We start from the raw sequence: 25,813 nt of genomic DNA, 5'->3' as shown, positions 1-25,813 counted from the left end.
CGCCATACCAAACCCTGATTTCCTTCACCATACACCGCCATACCAAACCCTGATTTACCACACCATACACTGCCTTACCAAACCCTGATTCCTGCCCCGTATACTGCCATACCAAACCCTGATTCCTGCCCTGTATACTGCCGCACCAAACCCTGATTTCCTGCACCGTACACCGCCATACCAAACCCCGATTTCCTGCACCGTCATACCAAACCCTGATTTACCACACCGTACACCGCCATACCAAACCCTGATTTCCTGCACCGTATACTGCCGCACCAAACCCTGATTTCCTGCACCGTACACCGCCATACCAAACCCGGATTTCCTGCACCGTACACCGTCATACCAAACCCGGATTTCCTGCACCGTACACCGCCATAACAAACCCTGATTTCCTGCACCGTACACCGCCATACCAAACCCTGATTTCCTGCACCATACCAAACCCTGATTTCCTGCACCGTACAGCGCCATACCAAACCTGCAGGGCGCTGGGGTAACATGCTGGTGTGTACATGTCTGATTCACCCGCACATCTCCCAGTAGCAGCAGCACCCACTTACTAGCAATGTGCTTACTCATTAGTGAGTGGAAAGTGAAACATGTCATGTCATCACATGGCCCCATCCCCGGTATCTGGCCCCCATGCTGGTCTGCCTTGTAGCCCACCAGCGGGAGAGTCTCAGTAACCCATGCGCAGCACCTCTCCCATATCCCTGACTGGCTTCCCTGGCACCCCACCCAGGCAGGGTTGTGAAATATTAACCCTGCATGTGCTGGGGGAGAGATGCGCTGCTAGACAACCACCTGCAGGGCAGAAGCAGATCTCCGCTGGTCAGCTGCCCCTCTGCCATCTGTCAGCGGGTTACAACAGAGCAGCTGGCAGAGGAGGCATCTCAGCCCCGGATCACATTCTTTGCCTCATACCAGAGAATAGAGAATCAGATAAAATGTCAAATTCCAGGCACCACAATACCAAACCCCATACCCATAAGGAAGGCTACAAATACACTATAGTCAGCTATTCATGCTGTACCGGCACTGCAACTAGGCGTTGCTGGGACTTGTGGTTCCACAGCAGCTAGGGAGGTATGTATTGGGTGTGCATGTGTAAATTCCTAACTATCTGAACTGGGGATTTAGTAAGAAGACAATGACACACACACCCCCCCCCCCCCCCACACACCACCATCCCCCAACAAAAAGAGAAGTACATTCAACAGCATGTACAACCCATCCTGACAGAGACATGCCAAAACATTGTGCAAAGGAGTTTGGTTCCAGCTCTCGGGAACATCTCCCGCCACAGGCACCCAGCGCTCGGGAACATCTGCCACCACAGCACCGGCACCCAGCGCTCGGGAACATCTGCCGCCACAGGCACCCAGCGCTCTGGAACATCTGCCACCACAGGATAGGCACCCAGCGCTCGGGAAAATCTGCCACCACAGCACCGGCACCCAGCGCTCGGGAACATCTGCCGCCACAGCACCGGCACCCAGCGCTCAGGAACATCTGCCGCCACAGGCACCCAGCGCTCGGGAACATCTGCCACCACAGGCACCCAGCGCTCGGGAACATCTGCCGCCACAGGCACCCAGCGCTCGGGAACATCTGCCACCACAGCACCGGCACCCAGCACTCGGGAACATCTGCCGCCACAGCACCGGCACCCAGCACTCGGGAACATCTGCCGCCACAGCACCGGCACCCAGCGCTCGGGAACATCTGCCGCCACAGGCACCCAGCGCTCGGGAACATCTGCCGCCACAGGCGCCCAGCGCTCGGGAACATCTGCCGCCACAGGCACCCAGCGCTCGGGAACATCTGCCGCCACAGCACCGGTACCCAGCACTCGGGAACATCTGCCACCACAGCACCGGCACCCAGCGCTCGGGAACATCTGCCGCCACAGGCACCCAGCACTCAGGAACATCTGCCACCACAGGCACCCAGCGCTCGGGAACATCTGCCGCCACAGGCACCCAGCGCTCGGGAACATCTGCCACCACAGCACCGGCACCCAGCACTCGGGAACATCTGCCGCCACAGCACCGGCACCCAGCGCTCGGGAACATCTGCCGCCACAGGCACCCAGCGCTCGGGAACATCTGCCGCCACAGGCGCCCAGCGCTCGGGAACATCTGCCGCCACAGGCACCCAGCGCACGGGAACATCAGCCGCCACAGGATAGGCACCCAGCGCTCGGTAACATCTCCCGCCACAGCACAGGCACCCAGCGCTCAGGAACATCTGCCTTCACAGGCACCCAGCTCTCGGGAACATCTCCCGCCACAGGCACCCAGCGCTCGGGAACATCTGCCACCACAGCACCGGCACCCAGCGCTCGGGAACATCTGCCGCCACAGCACCGGCACCCAGCGCTCGGGAACATCTGCCTTCACAGGCACCCAGCTCTCGGGAACATCTCCCGCCACAGGCACCCAGCGCTCGGGAACATCTGCCACCACAGCACCGGCACCCAGCGCTCGGGAACATCTGCCGCCACAGCACCGGCACCCAGCACTCGGGAACATCTGCCTTCACAGGCACCCAGCTCTCAGGAACATCTGCCGCCACAGGCGCCCAGTGCTCGGGAACATCTGCCCCACAGCACCGGCACCCAGCGCTCGGGAACATCTGCCGCCACAGCACCGGCACCCAGCGCTCGGGAACATCTGCCTTCACAGGCACCCAGCTCTCGGGAACATCTGCCGCCACAGGCGCCCAGCGCTCGGGAACATCTGCCACCACAGCACCGGCACCCAGCGCTCGGGAACATCTGCCGCCACAGCACCGGCACCCAGCGCTCGGGAACATCTGCCTTCACAGGCACCCAGCTCTCGGGAACATCTCCCGCCACAGGCACCCAGCGCTCGGGAACATCTGCCACCACAGCACCGGCACCCAGCGCTCGGGAACATCTGCCGCCACAGCACCGGCACCCAGCACTCGGGAACATCTGCCTTCACAGGCACCCAGCTCTCAGAAACATCTGCCGCCACAGGCGCCCAGTGCTCGGGAACATCTGCCCCACAGCACCGGCACCCAGCGCTCGGGAACATCTGCCGCCACAGCACCGGCACCCAGCGCTCGGGAACATCTGCCTTCACAGGCACCCAGCTCTCGGGAACATCTGCCGCCACAGGCGCCCAGTGCTCGGGAACATCTGCCGCCACAGGCGCCCAGCGCTCGGGAACATCTGCCGCCACAGGCGCCCAGCGCTCGGGAACATCTGCCGCCACAGGCGCCCAGCGCTCGGGAACATCTGCCGCCACAGGCGCCCAGCGCTCGGGAACATCTGCCGCCACAGGCACCCAGCGCTCGGGAACATCTGCCGCCACAGGCACCCAGCGCTCGGGAACATCGGCCGCCACAGGATAGGCACCCAGCGATCGGGAACATCGGCAGCCACAGGATAGGCACCCAGCGATCGGGAATATCGGCCGCCACAGGATAGGCACCCAGCGATCGGGAATATCGGCCGCTACAGGATAGGCACCCAGCGATCGGGAACATCTGCCGCCACAGGATAGGCACCCAGCGCTCGGGAACATCTGCCGCCACAGGATAGGCACCCAGCGCTCAGGAACATCTGCCGCCACAGGCACCCAGCGCTTGGGAACATCTGCCACCACAGGCACCCAGCGCTCCAGAACATCTGCCACCACAGCACAGGCACCCAGTGCTCTGGAACATCTGCCGCCACAGCACAAGCACCCAGCACTCGGGAACAGTTGCTGTCACAGCACAGGAAAACCAACGCCTGGGAGCATCTGCCTCCACAGGCACCCAGCAGTCAGGAAATTATACCAACACAGGCACCCGGTGCTCGGGAACATCTGCCACCACTGGTTAGTGGTTACACCAGTATCCTCCCCAAGCCAGCACAGTTACTCAGTACCCCGACATCTGCTAGTACCAGTACACCAGTATCCCAACCAGCCAGCAGTTACTCAGTACTCCCACATCTGCCAGTACCAGTACACCAGTATTCCCCCTCAACCATCACAGTTACTCAGTACTCTGACATCTGACAGTACCAGTACACCAGTATCCCTTCCAGCCAGCACAGTCACTCAGTGCTCCGACATCCACCAGTACACCAGTATCCCCCCCAGCCATCACAGTTCCTCAGTACTCTGATATCTGCTAGTACTAGTACACCAGTATTCAACCCCCCCCCAGCCAGCACAGTTACTCAGTACTCCCACATCTGCCAGTACCAGTACACCAGTATTCCCCCTCAACCATCAGTTACTCAGTACACCAGTATCCCCCAGGCCATCACAGTTACTCAGTACTCCGACATCTGCCAGTACACCAGTACCCCCCCTCAGCCATCACAATTACTCAGTACTCTGACATCTGCTAGTACCTGTACACAAGTATCCCCCTCAGCCAACACAGTTACTAATTACTCCCACATTTGCCAGTACACCAGTATTCACCCCCCTCACCCAGCAGAGTTACTCAGTACTCCCACATCTGCCAGTACCAGTACTCCAGGATTCCCACCTCAGCCAGCACAGTCACTCAGTACTCTGACATCTGTCAGTACCAGTACACAAGTATCCCCCTCAGCCAACACAGTTACTCAGTACTTTGACATCTGCCACTACCAGTACACCAGTATCCCCCTAGCCATCACAGTTACTCAGTACTCCGACATCCACCAGTACCATTACCAGTATTCACACCCCCCCAGCCAGCACAGTTACTCAGTACTCCCACATCTGCCAGTACCAGTACACCAGTATTCCCCCTCAACCATCACAGTTACTCAGTACACCAGTATCCCCCTAGCCATCACAGTTACTCAGTACTCCGACATCCACCAGTACCATTACCAGTATTCACACCCCCCCAGCCAGCACAGTTACTCAGTACTCCCACATCTGCCAGTACCAGTACACCAGTATTCCCCCTCAACCATCACAGTTACTCAGTACACCAGTATCCTCCCCAGCCATCACAGTTACTCAGTACTCCGACATCTGCCAGTACACCAGTACCCCCCCCCCTCAGCCATCACAATTACTCAGTACTCTGACATCTGCTAGTACCAGTACACAAGTATCCCCCTCAGCCAGCACAGTTACTCAGTACTCCGACATCTGCCACTACCAGTACACCAGTATCCCCCTAGCCATCACAGTTACTCAGTACTCCGACATCCACCAGTACCATTACCAGTATTCACCCCCCCCCCCCAGCCAGCACAGTTACTCAGAGCCACACACTATATAAAAGGCTGCCTGTGATTGGTTGTGTGCCCGTGATATATAAACATGGCTTAATGTGCAGAAACTTTCCTAAAATTTAAACTACAGGGAACCAGCCAACTACATGTGGAAATGCAGCTTGTCTGTAACAAGACCCATGCCCATTCTGTGCCCCGCCCCCATCCCTTGTGCCAACTTCTAGCTCTGACTTACTGTCTGGTATTTCCGCTTAGTACACAGATGCCCGAAAGCCAGTAACACAACTGCACAATACTGATATGACAACACAACTATCTGCCCATAATTACAGCCCATCTAACACCATGCCATATCCGGCAGGCGGTGCCTGGTGTCTTTCCTCATCTGCCCTGTATGTATTCTGGCATTACAGTTACAGTATATGGTCTACAGTCCAGTTCCCACACTTGGCAACACAACTGTCCAGCAGGTAATATACCACCACAATTACCTAGCAACTATACCAGCACAACTGCCCAGCATCTGCCAACACAGATGCCCAGCACATTATTTGCCAGCACATAATCTGCCAACACAGCTGCCCAGCAATCTAATCTACCAACACAACTGGTCAGCACGTAATATACCAGCACAACTGCCCAGCATCTGCCAACACAGCTGCCCCGCATATAATCTGCCAGTGCAACTGGCCAGCACCCATTATGACACAGCTGCCCAGTACCTGACATAATGCACCAGTCTAGCATCTAATATTATACACCAGCCCAGCACCTAGTATATCACATCAGCCCAGCACCTATTATATGACACCAGCCCAGCACCTAGTATAACACATCAGCCCAGCACCTGGTATAACACACCAGCACAGCACCTAGTATAACACAATAACACACCAGCACAGTGCCTAGTATAACAAACCAGCCCAGCACCTAGTATAATACACCAGACAATCAGCTAGTATATCACACCAGCCCAGCACCTAGTATATCACACCAGCCCAGCACCTAATATATCACACCACCAGCCCAGCACCTAATATATCACACCACCAGCCCAGCACCTAGTATATCACACCACCAGCCCAGCATCTAGTATAACACACCAGCCCAGCACCTAGTATAAAACACCAGCCCAGCACCTAGTATAACACACCAGCCCAGCACCTAGTATAACACACCAGCCCAGCACCTAGTATAACACACCAGCCCAGCATCTAGTATAACACACCAGCCCAGCATCTAGTATAACACACCAGCCCAGCACCTAGTATAAAACACCAGCCCAGCACCTAGTATAACACACCAGCCCAGCACCTAGTATAACACACCAGCCCAGCATCTAGTATAACACACCAGCCCACCAGCACCTAGTATAACACACCAGCCCAGCATCTAGTATAACACACCAGCCCAGCATCTAGTATAACACACCAGCCCAGCATCTAGTATAACACACCAGCCCAGCATCTAGTATAACACACCAGCCCAGCACCTAGTATAACACACCAGCCCAGCATCTAGTATAACACACCAGCCCATCACCTAGTATAACACACCAGCCCAGCACCTAGTATAACACATCAGCCCAGCATCTAGTATAACACACCAGCCCACCAGCACCTAGTATAACACACCAGCCCAGCATCTAGTATAACACACCAGCCCAGCACCTAGTATAACACACCAGCCCAGCACCTAGTATAACACACCAGCCCAGCGTCTAGTATAACACACCAGCCCAGCATCTAGTATAACACACCAGCCCAGCATCTAGTATAACACACCAGCCCAGCATCTAGTATAACACACCAGCCCAGCACCTAGTATAACACACCAGCCCAGCATCTAGTATAACACACCAGCCCAGCATCTAGTATAACACATCAGCCCAGCACCTAGTATAACACACCAGCCCAGCACCTAGTATAACACACCAGCCCATCACCTAGTATAACACAGACGCCAGTTTCCAGTAAGCCTTATTCTAGCAGCTGAGGTCACAGCACTGGCACCTATTGTGCCCCTGCCACCTACACACAGTGTACCAGGGAGGATGGGTAGTCACCCGCTGAGATGCTGCACTCATTACATTTACATTACTGCAACTGCAAGCAATGTTTGGTAACCATCTAGCCCTGTGGGTCCCTTGTTCTCTGACATATGCCCGTCTGAGCAGTACCACCGGTAAGCAAGAGCCAAAGACACATATCCTAACCGGTAACTTCCACCACGGCGAGACTCTTCCCTGGGATTTATTATTAGATGAAGTCGGTGCTGGAACAGGTTTCGGCATAAGAGTAAGGTTGCCCCATGAGCAAAGCTACTTGTTACAGACAGAGGGGGTGGGTAACCGGGGGCTCAGCCACATGGCACCAGGGAGAGTGGTTAGCGCATGGCATGGCATCTGCATCACGGAGCAGGGGTCCACAGCCTGCGCTAACGTGGATCACCAACCTGCCACTTAACCCTTTCTTCCTTCTACACAATGTAGAGAAAGCGGGCTATACACCCCTCTGGGTAACAATGCTCCCCCTCCCCCCGCAGCAGCGAAACGGTTACAGCATCGCGACATATGCCAATTGTGACCTACGCACAAGGTTAAACAATGGAACCAGAAGAGGGAATCCCCGCTAGTGGAAAACCCGCCACAATCCCCCATCCACAGGGTCTCAGCGCACCCGACCACAGAACCAATACCCCAACTGAATCTCCTTAACAGGGGACCAGCTAAAAGCTGGAAAACCAGAATAAGAACTGACCTTCAGGGATATATCCTTAGACCGGTCCGTGCGAGCTCTAGAAAAAGGCTCAATCCGAGACATATCCTCCTAAAAAGAGTAACGCAAAGATCAGGTGGGTCCCCCCCACCACGCCAGTCTCCTAAATCCAGGAGTCCCACCGCCTCCGAGTCCTGGGTGACAGAGCTTGCACGCTGCCTGGATGTATCCACAGGAAGTCTCAGTCTCTGCTGCTGATATAATTCAAACCAAACCCTCCACCCCCAGCCTTTCAACCCATACTCTTTCCTATCCCACTACCAGCAGAGGGGGTGGGGAACCCAGACGACTCCTCTCACACACACACTGCAGCTGTTGTGCACTATTCATCCATTAACCCTCCACAGATGACACAAACAACAGTCTCTTGTGCAAACCCAACTTCGCCCAAAGTAACGCCCGCTTACTACACGCACGGTTATATTATATTGTGTGCCCTCTGTATGGCGTAGCAGCTACTGTACGGGCCCCTCTGTGCGTTACACACCCAATAATTACAGAAAAATCTGTCTATTTTATTTTTTCCATGTCTGTTCTCAGTACCCCATAAAAGCACGCAGGCCACGTACAGAGGTTCATAGAGGCCGGGAAACCCCAAATTAAGAACACATTAAAAACGCATATTAAATACATATTTAGCTTTATTCAAATGAACAAATAGAATGCTGGATACGTATACGGACGTACTGGATTATTGGGGATTTCCCAATAGAAGTGTTTATTTATATCCTGGGTGCTAGGATTCATCTCGTATTACCAAATAGAAAATATATAATAATTATAAGAAGAAAAATCAGAACCAAAAATGACAGACATTTTTGAGGCCCTTCGGAGGTCTGGGGAAATCACCCCAAATAACAATAGGGCCTGAATGCATGCTACCCCCGGAGGCGTCCCCCCATCTTATTCACCAGCATGATCTCCTGTTCCCCCAGATACAGAAAACAGCGAGGAGCGACGCGGCCATTCGCCGTTAGTCCCAACTGCTCTGGTGTACGGGGGACAGTACTGAGATTGTAGGGGATCATTCCTTACAGTGAGGACTTTTTCCCAGACTGGGTCTAATTCAGAATGGATCGCTAATCACAGATTTGCATTTTAGCGATTATTGGACGATTGCGCATGCGCGGAACCAAATAGCGAATATATATCATACAAATAAATGGTGCAGACTAGGCGCAGTTTGGTTGACAGGAAGCCGGCGTTTCGGGGCAGTAACATGACTTTCTGTGTGTGTGTGTGTGTGTGTGTGTGTGTGTGTGTGATGACGCAGTCACGCCAGGTGGCATTCGGGTGGGAATATGACGACAGCGATGACCACTTCCAGCCTGGTTTCTGAGCAGATTAGTGGAAGCTCTAGACTGGCGTAGATGGAAAACATTTGTTTGTTGGTTCGTGTTTGTGAATGGATCCGAGAATGCAGCGCTATTTGTGATACAGACGCAATTTAGCAAGGTGCCTTATTCCGTCTGTCTGGTGGCGGCTTTCTGCTCGCAGTCCCCCATGAATTCAGCGATCCACGCGGAACTAGGCCCACTGACAGCAATAAGTACTATTATGTTATTTTTGTACCGTTCTCTCTCGGATGGGACCAAAGTACCATAGTGCACACTACATTGTGGTGGCATACTCAGGTGGCAGGAGCTCGGGGGCCGCTAAATGCTTCAGAAAGACCAGGCTAATATGGTTTCTTAGCTTTACCTCACAATGTAACCATTCTGTGTACTGTAATATGAGCTGAGGCGTAGGTGAATTGAGGCATTCCCTATACCCGCAGTGTAAAATAAAGGCTTCAGTGCTTTATTTTACCTCATGACTTATATTTACGACATATATTACTTACACGTCTATTCCCATTGTATCCTGCGGCCTCGGTGCAGGTAATGTAATATTACACACAGCAAGTAACTAGGTGTAATGGGGTGGCTTGTGTTGTGGGCTGATTCAGGGGGTGAGCAAGCGATGACATGGACAGTGGACACCCTCACCCATCGCCACAGAGGCCATGGAAGGTGAAGGCCTAGCTAACTCTTACAATGCAGAGCCATTTTGTCCTGGTGTGGGGAAAGTCACAGAGAGGAAACCGAGCAATTGCTATGGAAACGGACGCCAGCCCACCCACTGACATGTCTTCACACCGTCAGCTCATTGTATACTGCCGGGATTACACAAACCTCTGAGGCTTCTGCTTTGTCCCTGAGGGAACTGTGCAATAAACTGGTGCTCAGTGTGCACAATCACATTATAACTGTCATTTCACCTGTGCACTTTAGAAAATGGAAGCAAACCTGATTGGCTGCTATGGATTTCCACACCGGGTGATTCAGCAAGGTTCAAGAGCAATTCATTCATTTATTTATTTATTTACAATTTCATCAATGCTGAACCATAGATACCTGCTACAGAAAAATACCAATACTTCAAAATAAAACGTGTAATCACACCGGACTGTTTGATGCTGAAAAGCGACTCCATTAATAACTGACACAGGCCGACTCTGCTGTACTGCCAGACAATCCCAGTACAGGGCCTAGTACTAGTCTCAGACCAGACCGACTCTGCTGTACTGCCAGACAATCCCAGTAACGGGCCTAGTACTAGTCTCAGACCAGACCGGCTCTGCTGTATCGCCAGACAATCCCAGTAACGGGCCTAGTACTAGTCTCAGACAGACCGACTCTGCTGTACTGCCAATATTCCCAGTAACGGGCCTAGTACTAGTCTCAGACCAGACCGACTCTGCTGTACTGCCAGATAATCCCAGTACCGGGCCTAGTACTAGTCTCAGACCAGACCGACTCTGCTGTACTGCCAGACAATCCCAGTAACGGGCCTAGTACTAGTCTCAGACCAGACCGACTCTGCTGTACTGCCAGACAATCCCAGTACGGCCTAGTACTAATCTCAGACCAGACCGACTCTGCTGTACTGCCAGACAATCCCAGTACCGGGCCTAGTACTAGTCTCAGACCAGACCGACTCTGCTTTACTGCCAGACAATCCCAGTAACGGGCCTAGTACTAGTCTCAGACCAGACCGGCTCTGCTGTATCGCTAGACAATCCCAGTAACGGGCCTAGTACTAGTCTCAGACCAGACCGACTCTGCTGTACTGCCAGACAATCCCAGTAACGGGCCTAGTACTAGTCTCAGACCAGACCGGCTCTGCTGTACTGCCAGATAATCCCAGTAACGGGCCTAGTACTAGTCTCAGACCAGACCGACTCTGCTGTACTGCCAGATAATCCCAGTACCGGGCCTAGTACTAGTCTCAGACCAGACCGACTCTGCTGTACTGCCAGACAATCCCAGTAACGGGCCTAGTACTAGTCTCAGACCAGACCGACTCTGCTGTACCGCCAGACAATCCCAGTAACGGGCCTAGTACTAGTCTCAGACCAGACCGACTCTGCTGTACCGCCAGACAATCCCAGTAACGGGCCTAGTACTAGTCTCAGACCAGACCGGCTCTGCTGTACTGCCAGATAATCCCAGTACCGGGCCTAATACTAGTCTCAGACCAGACCGGCTCTGCTGTACCGCCAGACAATCCCAGTAACGGGCCTAGTACTAGTCTCAGACCAGACCGACTCTGCTGTACCGCCAGACAATCCCAGTACCGGGCCTAGTACTAGTCTCAGACCAGACCGGCTCTGCTGTATCGCCAGACAATCCCAGTACCGGGCCTAGTACTAGTCTCAGACCAGACCGGCTCTGCTGTACCGCCAGATAATCCCAGTACCGGGCCTAGTACTAGTCTCAGACCAGACCGACTCTGCTGTACCGCCAGATAATCCCAGTACCGGGCCTAGTACTAGTCTCAGACCAGACCGGCTCTGCTGTACCGCCAGATAATCCCAGTACCGGGCCTAGTACTAGTCTCAGACCAGACCAGCTCTGCTGTACTGCCAGACAATCCCAGTAACGGGCCTAGTACTAGTCTCAGACCAGACTGACTCTGCTGTACTGCCAGATAATCCCAGTACCGGGCCTAGTACTAGTCTCAGACCAGACCGGCTCTGCTGTACCGCCAGATAATCCCAGTACCGGGCCTAGTACTAGTCTCAGACACAGCCGACCCTGCCGTACCACCAGATAATCCCAGTACCGGGCCTAGTACTAGTCTTAGACCAGACCGACTCTGCTGTACTGCCAGACAATCCCAGTAACGGGCCTAGTACTAGTCTCAGACCAAGACTGACTCTGCTGTACTGCCAGATAATCCCAGTACCGGGCCTAGTACTAGTCTCAGACCAGACCGGCTCTGCTGTACCGCCAGATAATCCCAGTACCGGGCCTAGTACTAGTCTCAGACCAGACCGACTCTGCTGTACTGCTAGATAATCCCAGTAACGGGCCCAGTACAAGTCTCAGACCAGACCGACTCTGCTGTACCACCAGATAATCCCAGTAACGGGCCTAGTACTAGTCTCAGACCAGACCTGCTGTACTGCCAGACAATCCCAGTAACGGGCCTAGTACTAGTCTCAGACCAGACCGACTCTGCTGTACCGCCAGATAATCCCAGTACCGGGCCTAGTACTAGTCTCAGACACAGCCGACCTGCTGTACCGCCAGATAATCCCAGTAACGGGCCTAGTACTAGTCTCAGACCAGACCAGCTCTGCTGTACCGCCAGATAATCCCAGTAACGGGCCTAGTACTAGTCTCAGACCAGACCGACTCTGCTGTACCGCCAGATAATCCAGTACTGGGCCTTGTTACTGGATTACTAGCAGTACAGACCGACTCTGCTGTACTGCTAGATAATCCCAGTAACAGGCCCAGTACAAGTCTCAGACCAGACCGACTCTGCTGTACCACCAGATAATCCCAGTAACGGGCCTAGTACTAGTCTCAGACCAGACCTGCTGTACTGCCAGACAATCCCAGTAACGGGCCTAGTACTAGTCTCAGACCAGACCGACTCTGCTGTACCGCCAGATAATCCCAGTACCGGGCCTAGTACTAGTCTCAGACCAGACCGACTCTGCTGTACCGCCAGATAATCCCAGTAATGGGCCTAGTACTAGTCTCAGACACAGCCGACCCTGCTGTACTACCAGATAATACCAGTACCAGGCCTAGTACTAGTCTCAGACCAGACCGACTCTGCTGTACTGCCAGATAATCCCAGTAGCAGGCCTAGTACTACTAGTCTCAGACACAGCCGACCCTGCTGTACTACCAGATAATACCAGTACCAGGCCTAGTACTAGTCTCAGACACTCGCCGACTCTGCTGTACCGCTAGATAATCCTGACACAGGCCGACTGCTGTACCACCAGATAATCCCAGTACCGGGCCTAGTACTAGTCTCAAACACAGGCCGACTCTGCTGTACCGTCAGATAATCCCAGTAACGAGCCTATTACTAGTCTCAGACACAGGCCGGCTCTGCTGTAGGCAGGGCCTGCTGGTACTTGTAGTTCCACAGCATCAGAAGAACTCTTCCTTTGTACAAGACATAACCGGTCTCTATCCCTATATATTTCCTTTATCCCTAGTTTCCCACATGCTCCAAGTATGATGTCACTGTATACACCAGGTCTGTCAGAGAATCTCACCGATACCAGCTCTCGCCCTGAGAAACGTCCTCTGGAAGAGGTTACGCAGGGCACACGCATGTGTCACCTGCTGGCTCCAGACTAAACTGGAATAGCGAATCAGCACACAGAAATCTGAGGTAGAGGCTGATAACAATCAGATCTATCCCAATGGCTGGCACTGGTCCCTCATATAGGGAGTCGCTAAGTGCTTGTTGCACGTCCATGTCGACACAATGTCGACTCCCATTGGCTGCTCACTGACCTAATGCTGCCCCTCCACGTCACATTGAAAAATACACTTATAAAATAGGCTCCATTGGCCGGCGAGCGCTGCAATATTCTGCCCACACTAGCACAACGAAAACATGCACCCAGTGACATCACACCCCTGCAATGATGTCACCCGTTCCATTAGCCCAAGCTATTGCAGTATTGGGCCCACTTCAGAGACAGTTTATGAATCTCTGTGGCCGGACCGTCACTATCCCGATGCTCTGAGTCACAGCCACCATCGCTGACAGTGCGCACTTGTGTCAGCCCTAACATTGGTGCCAAAGAGCCGCATGAATTATGCGTACACATAACCCAGCATACCCCTCTATTCCACTCACACACGCTCACGGATATCAACCCCATCACCCCCAGTGACTCCCCAAACCAGCAAGATGCGCCAGACATCCTGAATCACCCCGAGTTCCTTGCGCTTCGCTCTGGAGCAAGCGACAAACACACTATATATCTGCAAAAGCAGCCCACGTTCCACTCTGTATCAGCAGCATTGTGCATTGTGAAAGAGAGCAAACAACGGAACTGTACCTAAGTACTCAGAATTATAAGCAATAGCTAGGAAACTGGGCAGGATGCCAGCAAAGGACTATTTCTGCAACAGAAACAATGATGGCGACCAAAGTTCTAGGAAGCAAGAGACACGGATCCATATTGTGCGAGAGACGGGACAGCCAGGATGGGACTAGCCGTATACGCAGCCACCTGTGTAACCCCCTTATCCCCACCGGCACAGCGAGAGACGGGACAGCCAGGATGGGACTAGCCGTATACGCAGCCACCTGTGTAACCCCCTTATCCCCACCGGCACAGCGAGAGACGGGACAGCCAGGATGGGACTAGCCGTATACGCAGCCACCTGTGTAACCCCCTTATCCCCACCGGCACAGCGAGAGAAGGGACAGCCAGGATGGGACTAGCCGTATACGCAGCCACCTGTGTAACCCCCACTGGCACAGCGAGAGACGGGACAGCCAGGATGGGACTAGCCGTATCCGCAGCCACCTGTGTAACCCCCTTATCCCCACTGGCACAGCGAGAGACGGGACAGCCAGGATGGGACTAGCCGTATACACAGCCACCTGTGTAACCCCCTTATCCCCACCGACACAGTGAGAGACGGGACAGCCAGGATGGGACTAGCCGTATACGCAGCCACCTGTGTAACCCCCTTATCCCCACCGGCACAGCGAGAGAAGGGACAGCCAGGACGGGACTAGCCGTATACGCAGCCACCTGTGTAACCCCCACTGGCACAGCGAGAGACGGGACAGCCAGGATGGGACTAGCCGTATCCGCAGCCACCTGTGTAACCCCCTTATCCCCACTGGCACAGCGAGAGACGGGACATCCAGGATGGGACTAGCCGTATACGCAGCCACCTGTGTAACCCCCTTATCCCCACTGGCACAGCGAGAGACGGGACAGCCAGGATGGGACTAGCCGTATACGCAGCCACCTGTGTAACCCCCTTATCCCCACTGGCACAGCGAGAGATGGGACAGCCAGGATGGGACTAGCCGTATACGCAGCCACCTGTGTAACCCCCTTATCCCCACCGGCACAGCGAGAGAAGGGACAGCCAGGACGGGACTAGCCGTATACGCAGCCACCTGTGTAACCCCCTTATCCCCACCGGCACAGCGAGAGACGGGACAGCCAGGATGGGACTAGCCGTATACGCAGCCACCTGTGTAACCCCCTTATCCCCACTGGCACAGCGAGAGACGGGACCGCCAGGATGGGACTAGCCGTATACGCAGCCACCTGTGTAACCCCCTTATCCCCACTGGTACAGCGAGAGACAGGACAGCCAGGATGGGACTAGCCGTATCCGCGGCCACCTGTGTAACCCCCTTATCACCACTGGCACAGCGAGAGACGGGACAGCCAGGATGGGACTAGCCGTATACACAGCCAAGTGTGTAACCCCCTTATCCCCACTGGCACAGCGAGAGACGGGACAGCCAGGATGGGACTAGCCGTATACGCAGCCACCTGTGTAACCCCCTTATCCCCACCGGCACAGCGAGAGACGGGACAGCCAGGATGGGACTAGCCGTATACGCAGCCACCTGTGTAACCCCCTTATCCCCACCGGCACAGCGAGAGACGGGACAGCCAGGATGGGACTAGCCGTATACGCAGCCACCTGTGTAACCCCCTTATCCCCACCGGCACAGCGAGAGACGGGACAGCCAGGATGGGACTAGCCGTATACGCAGCCACCTGTGTAACCCCCTTATCCCCACCGGCACAGCGAGAGACGGGACAGCCAGGACGGGACTAGCCGTATACGCAGCCACCTGTGTAACCCCCTTATCCCCACTGGCACAGCGAGAGACGGGACAGCCAGGATGGGACTAGCCGTATACGCAGCCACCTGTGTAACCCCCTTATCCCCACTGGCACAGCGAGAGACGGGACAGCCAGCATGGGACTAGCCGTATACGCTGCCACATGTGTAACCCCCTTATCCCCACCGGCACAGCGAGAGACGGGACAGCCAGGATGGGACTAGCCGTATACGCAGCCACCTGTGTAACCCCCTTATCCCCACCGGCACAGCGAGAGAAGGGACAGCCAGGATGGGACTAGCCGTATACGCAGCCACCTGTGTAACCCCCTTATCCCCACTGGCACAGCGAGAGACGGGACAGCCAGGATGGGACTAGCCGTATACGCAGCCACCTGTGTAACCCCCTTATCCCCACTGGCACAGCGAGAGACGGGACAGCCAGGATGGGACTAGCCGTATACGCAGCCACCTGTGTAACCCCCTTATCCCCACTGGCACAGCGAGAGACGGGACAGCCAGGATGGGACTAGCCGTATACGCAGCCACCTGTGTAACCCCCTTATCCCCACTGGCACAGCGAGAGACGGGACAGCCATTATGGGACTAGCCGTATCCGCGGCCACCTGTGTAACCCCCTTATCCCCACTGGCACAGCGAGAGATGGGACAGCCAGCATGGGACTAGCCGAATACGCGGCCACCTGTGTAAGCCCCTTATCCCCACCGGCACAGCGAGAGACGGGACAGCCAGGATGGGACTAGCCGTATACGCAGCCACCTGTGTAACCCCCTTATCCCCACCGACACAGCGAGAGACGGGACAGCAAGGATGGGACTAGCCGTATCCGCAGCCACCTGTGTAACCCCCTTATCCCCACCGACACAGCGAGAGACGGGACAGCCAGGATGGGACTAGCCGTATACGCAGCCACCTGTGTAACCCCCTTATCCCCACCGACACAGCGAGAGACGGGACAGCAAGGATGGGACTAGCCGTATCCGCAGCCACCTGTGTAACCCCCTTATCCCCACCGACACAGCGAGAGACGGGACAGCCAGGATGGGACTAGCCGTATATGCAGCCACCTGTGTAACCCCCTTATCCCCACCGGCACAGCGAGAGACGGGACAGCCTGGATGGGACTAGCCGTATACGCAGCCACCTGTGTAACCCCCTTATCCCCACCGGCACAGCGAGAGACGGGACAGCCAGGATGGGACTAGCCGTATACGCAGCCACCTGTGTAACCCCCTTATCCCCACCGGCACAGCGAGAGAAGGGACAGCCAGGACGGGACAAGCCGTATATGCAGCCACCTGTGTAACCCCCTTATCCCCACTGGCACAGCGAGAGACGGGACAGCCAGGATGGGACTAGCCGTATACGCAGCCACCTGTGTAACCCCCACTGGCACAGCGAGAGACGGGACAGCCAGGATGGGACTAGCCGTATACGCAGCCACCTGTGTAACCCCCTTATCCCTACTGGCACAGCGAGAGACAGGACAGCCAGGATGGGACTAGCCGTATACGCAGCCACCTGTGTAACCCCCTTATCCCCACCGGCACAGCGAGAGACGGGACAGCCAGGATGGGACTAGCCGTATACGCAGCCACCTGTGTAACCCCCTTATCCCCACTGGCACAGCGAGAGACGGGACAGCCAGGATGGGACTAGCTGTATACGCAGCCACCTGTGTAACCCCCTTATCCCCACCGGCACAGCGAGAGACGGGACAGCCAGGATGGGACTAGCCGTATACGCAGCCACCTGTGTAACCCCCTTATCCCCACTGGCACAGCGAGAGACGGGACAGCCCGGATGGGACTAGCCGTATACGCAGCCACCTGTGTAACCCCCTTATCCCCACTGGGACAGCGAGAGACGGGACAGCCAGGATGGGACTAGCCGTATACGCAGCCACCTGTGTAACCCCCTTATCCCCACTAGCACAGTGAGAGATGGGACAGCCAGGATGGGACTAGCCGTATACGCAGCCACCTGTGTAACCCCCTTATCCCCACCGGCACAGCGAGAGACGGGACAGCCAGGATGGGACTAGCCGTATACGCAGCCACCTGTGTAACCCCCTTATCCCCACTGGCACAGCGAGAGACGGGACAGCCCGGATGGGACTAGCCGTATACGCAGCCACCTGTGTAACCCCCTTATCCCCACTAGCACAGTGAGAGACGGGACAGCCAGGATGGGACTAGCCGTATACGCAGCCACCTGTGTAACCCCCTTATCCCCACCGGCACAGCGAGAGACGGGACAGCCAGGACGGGACTAGCCGTATACGCAGACACCTGTGTAACCCCCTTATCCCCACCGGCACAGCGAGAGACGGGACAGCCAGGATGGGACTAGCCGTATACGCAGCCACCTGTGTAACCCCCTTATCCCCACCGGCACAGCGAGAGACGGGACAGCCAGGATGGGACTAGCCGTATACGCAGCCACCTGTGTAACCCCCTTATCCCCACTGGCACAGCGAGAGACGGGACAGCCAGGATGGGACTAGCCTTATACGCAGCCACCTGTGTAACCCCCTTATCCCCACCGGCACAGCGAGAGACGGGACAGCCAGGACGGGACTAGCCGTATACGCAGCCACCTGTGTAACCCCATTATCCCCACTGGCACAGCGAGACAGCACATCCAGGATGGGACTAGCCGTATACACAGCCACCTGTGTAACCCCCTTATCCCCACCGGCACAGCGAGAGACGGGACAGCCAGGATGGGACTAGCCGTATACGCAGCCACCTGTGTAACCCCCTTATCCCCACCGTCACATCGAGAGACGGGACAGCCAGGATAGGACTAGCCGTATACGCAGCCACCTGTGTAACCCCCTTATCCCCACCGGCACAGCGAGAGACGGGACAGCCAGGATGGAACTAGCCGTATACGCAGCCACCTGTGTAACCCCCTTATCCCCACCGGCACAGCGAGACAGGACAGCCAGGATGGGACTAGCCGTATACGCAGACACCTGTGTAACCCCATTATCCCCACCGGCACAGCGAGACAGGACAGCCAGGATGGGACTAGCCGTATACGCAGACACCTGTGTAACCCCCTTATCCCCACCGGCACAGCGAGACAGGACAGCCAGGATGGGACTAGCCGTATACGCAGACACCTGTGTAACCCCCTTATCCCCACCGGCACAGCGAGACAGGACAGCCAGGATGGGACTAGCCGTATACGCAGACACCTGTGTAACCCCCTTATCCCCACCGGCACAGCGAGAGACGGGACAGCCAGGATGGGACTAGCCGTATCCGCAGCCACCTGTGTAACCCCCTTATCCCCACCGGCACAGCGAGAGACGGGACAGCCAGGACGGGACTAGCCGTATACGCAGCCACCTGTGTAACCCCCTTATCCCCACCGGCACAGCGAGAGACAGCACATCCAGGATGGGACTAGCCGTATACGCAGCCACCTGTGTAACCCCCTTATCCCCACCGGCACAGCGAGAGACGGGACAGCCAGGATGGGACTAGCCGTATACGCAGCCACCTGTGTAACCCCCTTATCCCCACCGGCACAGCGAGAGACGGGACAGCCAGGATGGGACTAGCCGTATACGCAGCCACCTGTGTAACCCCCTTATCCCCACTAGCACAGCGAGAGACGGGACAGCCAGGATGGGACTAGCCGTATACGCAGCCACCTGTGTAACCCCCTTATCCCCACCGGCACAGCGAGAGACGGGACAGCCAGGATGGGACTAGCCGTATACGCAGCCACCTGTGTAACCCCCTTATCCCCACTGGCACAGCGAGAGACGGGACAGCCAGGATGGACTAGCCGTATACGCAGCCACCTGTGTAACCCCCTTATCCCCACTGGCACAGCGAGAGACGGGACAGCCAGGATGGGACTAGCCGTATACACAGCCACCTGTGTAACCCCCTTATCCCCACCGGCACAGCGAGAGACGGGACAGCCAGGATGGGACTAGCCGTATACGCAGCCACCTGTGTAACCCCCTTATCCCCACTGGCACAGCGAGAGACGGGACAGCCAGGATGGGACTAGCCGTATACACAGCCACCTGTGTAACCCCCTTATCCCCACTGGCACAGCGAGAGACGGGACAGCCAGGATGGGACTAGCCGTATACGCAGCCACCTGTGTAACCCCCTTATCCCCACTGGCACAGCGAGAGACGGGACAGTCAGGATGGGACTAGCCGTATACGCAGCCACCTGTGTAACCCCCTTATCCCCACTGACACAGCGAGAGACGGGACAGCCAGGATGGGACTAGCCGTATACACAGCCAAGTGTGTAACCCCCTTATCCCCACTGGCACAGCGAGAGACGGGACAGCCAGGATGGGACTAGCCGTATACACAGCCAAGTGTGTAACCCCCTTATCCCCACCGACACAGCGGGAGACGGGACAGCAAGGATGGGACTAGCCGTATACGCAGCCAAGTGTGTAACCCCTTTATCCCCACTGGCACAGCGAGAGATGGGACAGCCAGGATGGGACTAGCCGTATACGCAGCCACCTGTGTAACCCCCTTATCCCCACCGGCACAGCGAGAGACGGGACAGCCAGGATGGGACTGGCCGTATCCGCAGCCACCTGTGTAACCCCCTTATCCCCACTGGCACATCGAGAGACGGGACAGCCAGGATGGGACTAGCCGTATACGCAGCCACCTATGTAACCCCCTTATCCCCACCGGCACATCGAGAGACGGGACAGCCAGGATGGGACTAGCCGTATACGCAGCCACCTGTGTAACCCCCTTATCCCCACCGACACAGCGAGAGACGGGACAGCCAGGATGGGACTAGCCGTATACGCAGCCAAGTGTGTAACCCCCTTATCCCCACCGGCACAGCGAGAGACGGGACAGCCAGGATGGGACTAGCCGTATACGCAGCCACCTGTGTAACCCCCTTATCCCCACCGACACAGCGAGAGACGGGACAGCAAGGATGGGACTAGCCGTATACGCAGCCACCTGTGTAACCCCCTTATCCCCACCGGCACAGCGAGAGAAGGGACAGCCAGGATGGGACTAGCCGTATACGCGGCCACCTGTGTAACCCCCTTATCCCCACCGGCACAGCGAGAGACGGGACAGCCAGGATGGGACTAGCCGTATACGCAGCCACCTGTGTAACCCCCTTATCCCCACCGGCACAGCGAGAGACGGGACAGCCAGGATGGGACTAGCCGTATACGCAGCCACCTGTGTAACCCCCTTATCCCCACCGGCACAGCGAGAGAAGGGACAGCCAGGATGGGACTAGCCGTATACGCAGCCACCTGTGTAACCCCCTTATCCTCACCGACACAGCGAGAGACGGGACAGCCAGGATGGGACTAGCCGTATACGCAGCCACCTGTGTAACCCCCTTATCCTCACCGACACAGCGAGAGATGGGACAGCCAGGATGGGACTAGCCGTATACGCAGCCACCTGTGTAACCCCCTTATCCTCACCGACACAGCGAGAGACGGGACAGCCAGGATGGGACTAGCCGTATACGCAGCCACCTGTGTAACCCCCTTATCCCCACCGGCACAGCGAGAGACGGGACAGCCAGGATGGGACTAGCCGTATACGCAGCCACCTGTGTAACCCCCTTATCCCCACTGGCACAGCGAGAGACGGGACAGCCAGGATGGGACTAGCCGTATACGCAGCCACCTGTGTAACCCCCTTATCCCCACCGGCACAGCGAGAGACGGGACAGCCAGGATGGGACTAGCCGTATACGCAGCCACCTGTGTAACCCCCTTATCCCCACCGGCACAGCGAGAGACGGGACAGCCAGGATGGGACTAGCCGTATCTGCGGCCACCTGTGTAACCCCCTTATCCCCACTGGCACAGCGAGAGACGGGACAGCCAGCATGGGACTAGCCGTATACGCAGCCACCTGTGTAACCCCCTTATCCCCACTGGCACAGCGAGAGACAAGACAGCCAGGATGGGACTAGCCGTATACGCAGCCACCTGTGTAACCCCCTTATCCCCACTGGCACAGCGAGAGACGGGACAGCCAGGATGGGACTAGCCGTATACGCAGCCACCTGTGTAACCCCCTTATCCCCACTGGCACAGCGAGAGACGGGACAGCCAGGATGGGACTAGCCGTATACGCAGCCACCTGTGTAACCCCCTTATCCCCACTGGCACAGCGAGAGACGGGACAGCCAGGATGGGACTAGCCGTATCCGCGGCCACCTGTGTAACCCCCTTATCCCCACTGACACAGCGAGAGACGGGACAGCCAGGATGGGACTAGCCGTATACGCGGCCACCTGTGTAACCCCCTTATCCCCACCGGCACGGCGAGAGACGGGACAGCCAGGATGGGACTAGCCGTATACGCAGCCACCTGTGTAACCCCCTTATCCCCACCGGCACAGCGAGAGACGGGACAGCCAGGATGGGACTAGCCGTATACGCAGCCATCTGTGTAACCCCCTTATCACCACCGGCACAGCGAGAGACGGGACAGCCAGGATGGGACTAGCCGTATCCGCAGCCACCTGTGTAACCCCCTTATCCCCACCGACACAGCGAGAGACGGGACAGCCAGGATGGGACTAGCCGTATACGCAGCCACCTGTGTAACCCCCTTATCCCCACCGGCACAGCGAGAGACGGGACAGCCAGGATGGGACTAGCCGTATACGCAGCCACCTGTGTAACCCCCTTATCCCCACCGGCACAGCGAGAGAAGGGACAGCCAGGACGGGACTAGCCGTATACGCAGCCTCCTGTGTAACCCCCTTATCCCCACCGACACAGCGAGAGACGGGACAGCCAGGATGGGACTAGCCGTATACGCAGCCACCTGTGTAACCCCCTTATCCCCACCGGCACAGCGAGAGACGGGACAGCCAGCATGGGACTAGCCGTATACGCAGCCTCCTGTGTAATCCCCTTATCCCCACCGGCACAGCGAGAGACGGGACAGCCAGGATGGGACTAGCCGTATACACAGCCAAGTGTGTAACCCCCTTATCCCCACCGACACAGCGAGAGACGGGACAGCCAGGATGGGACTAGCCTTATACGCAGCCACCTGTGTAACCCCCTTATCCCCACCGGCACAGCGAGAGACGGGACAGCCAGGACGGGACTAGCCGTATACGCAGACACCTGTGTAACCCCATTATCCCCACTGGCACAGCGAGACAGCACATCCAGGATGGGACTAGCCGTATACACAGCCACCTGTGTAACCCCCTTATCCCCACCGGCACATCGAGAGACGGGACAGCCAGGATAGGACTAGCCGTATACGCAGCCACCTGTGTAACCCCCTTATCCCCACCGGCACAGCGAGAGACGGGACAGCCAGGATGGAACTAGCCGTATACGCAGCCACCTGTGTAACCCCCTTATCCCCACCGGCACAGCGAGACAGGACAGCCAGGATGGGACTAGCCGTATACGCAGACACCTGTGTAACCCCCTTATCCCCACCGGCACAGCGAGACAGGACAGCCAGGATGGGACTAGCCGTATACGCAGACACCTGTGTAACCCCCTTATCCCCACCGGCACAGCGAGACAGGACAGCCAGGATGGGACTAGCCGTATACGCAGACACCTGTGTAACCCCCTTATCCCCACCGGCACAGCGAGAGACGGGACAGCCAGGATGGGACTAGCCGTATCCGCAGCCACCTGTGTAACCCCCTTATCCCCACCGGCACAGCGAGAGACGGGACAGCCAGGACGGGACTAGCCGTATACGCAGCCACCTGTGTAACCCCCTTATCCCCACCGGCACAGCGAGAGACAGCACATCCAGGATGGGACTAGCCGTATACGCAGCCACCTGTGTAACCCCCTTATCCCCACCGGCACAGCGAGAGACGGGACAGCCAGGATGGGACTAGCCGTATACGCAGCCACCTGTGTAACCCCCTTATCCCCACCGGCACAGCGAGAGACGGGACAGCCAGGATGGGACTAGCCGTATACGCAGCCACCTGTGTAACCCCCTTATCCCCACTAGCACAGCGAGAGACGGGACAGCCAGGATGGGACTAGCCGTATACGCAGCCACCTGTGTAACCCCCTTATCCCCACCGGCACAGCGAGAGACGGGACAGCCAGGATGGGACTAGCCGTATACGCAGCCACCTGTGTAACCCCCTTATCCCCACTGGCACAGCGAGAGACGGGACAGCCAGGATGGGACTAGCCGTATACGCAGCCACCTGTGTAACCCCCTTATCCCCACTGGCACAGCGAGAGACGGGACAGCCAGGATGGGACTAGCCGTATACACAGCCACCTGTGTAACCCCCTTATCCCCACCGGCACAGCGAGAGACGGGACAGCCAGGATGGGACTAGCCGTATACGCAGCCACCTGTGTAACCCCCTTATCCCCACTGGCACAGCGAGAGACGGGACAGCCAGGATGGGACTAGCCGTATACACAGCCACCTGTGTAACCCCCTTATCCCCACTGGCACAGCGAGAGACGGGACAGCCAGGATGGGACTAGCCGTATACGCAGCCACCTGTGTAACCCCCTTATCCCCACTGGCACAGCGAGAGACGGGACAGTCAGGATGGGACTAGCCGTATACGCAGCCACCTGTGTAACCCCCTTATCCCCACTGACACAGCGAGAGACGGGACAGCCAGGATGGGACTAGCCGTATACACAGCCAAGTGTGTAACCCCCTTATCCCCACTGGCACAGCGAGAGACGGGACAGCCAGGATGGGACTAGCCGTATACACAGCCAAGTGTGTAACCCCCTTATCCCCACCGACACAGCGGGAGACGGGACAGCAAGGATGGGACTAGCCGTATACGCAGCCAAGTGTGTAACCCCTTTATCCCCACTGGCACAGCGAGAGATGGGACAGCCAGGATGGGACTAGCCGTATACGCAGCCACCTGTGTAACCCCCTTATCCCCACCGGCACAGCGAGAGACGGGACAGCCAGGATGGGACTGGCCGTATCCGCAGCCACCTGTGTAACCCCCTTATCCCCACTGGCACATCGAGAGACGGGACAGCCAGGATGGGACTAGCCGTATACGCAGCCACCTATGTAACCCCCTTATCCCCACCGGCACATCGAGAGACGGGACAGCCAGGATGGGACTAGCCGTATACGCAGCCACCTGTGTAACCCCCTTATCCCCACCGACACAGCGAGAGACGGGACAGCCAGGATGGGACTAGCCGTATACGCAGCCAAGTGTGTAACCCCCTTATCCCCACCGGCACAGCGAGAGACGGGACAGCCAGGATGGGACTAGCCGTATACGCAGCCACCTGTGTAACCCCCTTATCCCCACCGACACAGCGAGAGACGGGACAGCAAGGATGGGACTAGCCGTATACGCAGCCACCTGTGTAACCCCCTTATCCCCACCGGCACAGCGAGAGAAGGGACAGCCAGGATGGGACTAGCCGTATACGCGGCCACCTGTGTAACCCCCTTATCCCCACCGGCACAGCGAGAGACGGGACAGCCAGGATGGGACTAGCCGTATACGCAGCCACCTGTGTAACCCCCTTATCCCCACCGGCACAGCGAGAGACGGGACAGCCAGGATGGGACTAGCCGTATACGCAGCCACCTGTGTAACCCCCTTATCCCCACCGGCACAGCGAGAGAAGGGACAGCCAGGATGGGACTAGCCGTATACGCAGCCACCTGTGTAACCCCCTTA

General features: G+C 56.8%; 1 protein-coding gene across 4 annotated transcripts in view; it reads right to left on the bottom strand.

Moving 5' to 3' along the window:
• Nucleotides 1-25,813, bottom strand: part of ARHGEF2 (Rho/Rac guanine nucleotide exchange factor 2) — a 151,455-nt gene that overhangs the window by 44,699 nt on the left and 80,943 nt on the right. The window contains exon 1 of one of the 4 annotated variants that reach the window (XM_083166678.1): nt 7,966-8,217. The exons of the other annotated variants lie outside the window; for them this stretch is intronic. Coding sequence (XP_083022804.1) covers nt 7,966-8,028 — 63 coding nt within the window. The 5' untranslated portion in view covers nt 8,029-8,217. Of the gene's footprint in view, nt 1-7,965; nt 8,218-25,813 lie in introns of those variants that run through there. 4 annotated transcript variants of the gene reach the window in all.

This window comes from Crinia signifera, chromosome 12, assembly GCF_055691185.1.
Source record: "Crinia signifera chromosome 12, ASM5569118v1, whole genome shotgun sequence".
In the NCBI taxonomy this organism is placed as follows: Eukaryota; Metazoa; Chordata; class Amphibia; order Anura; family Myobatrachidae; genus Crinia; species Crinia signifera.
The sequence above is the reverse complement of the archived record's forward strand: the minus strand, read 5'-3'. Positions and strand labels throughout refer to the sequence as shown.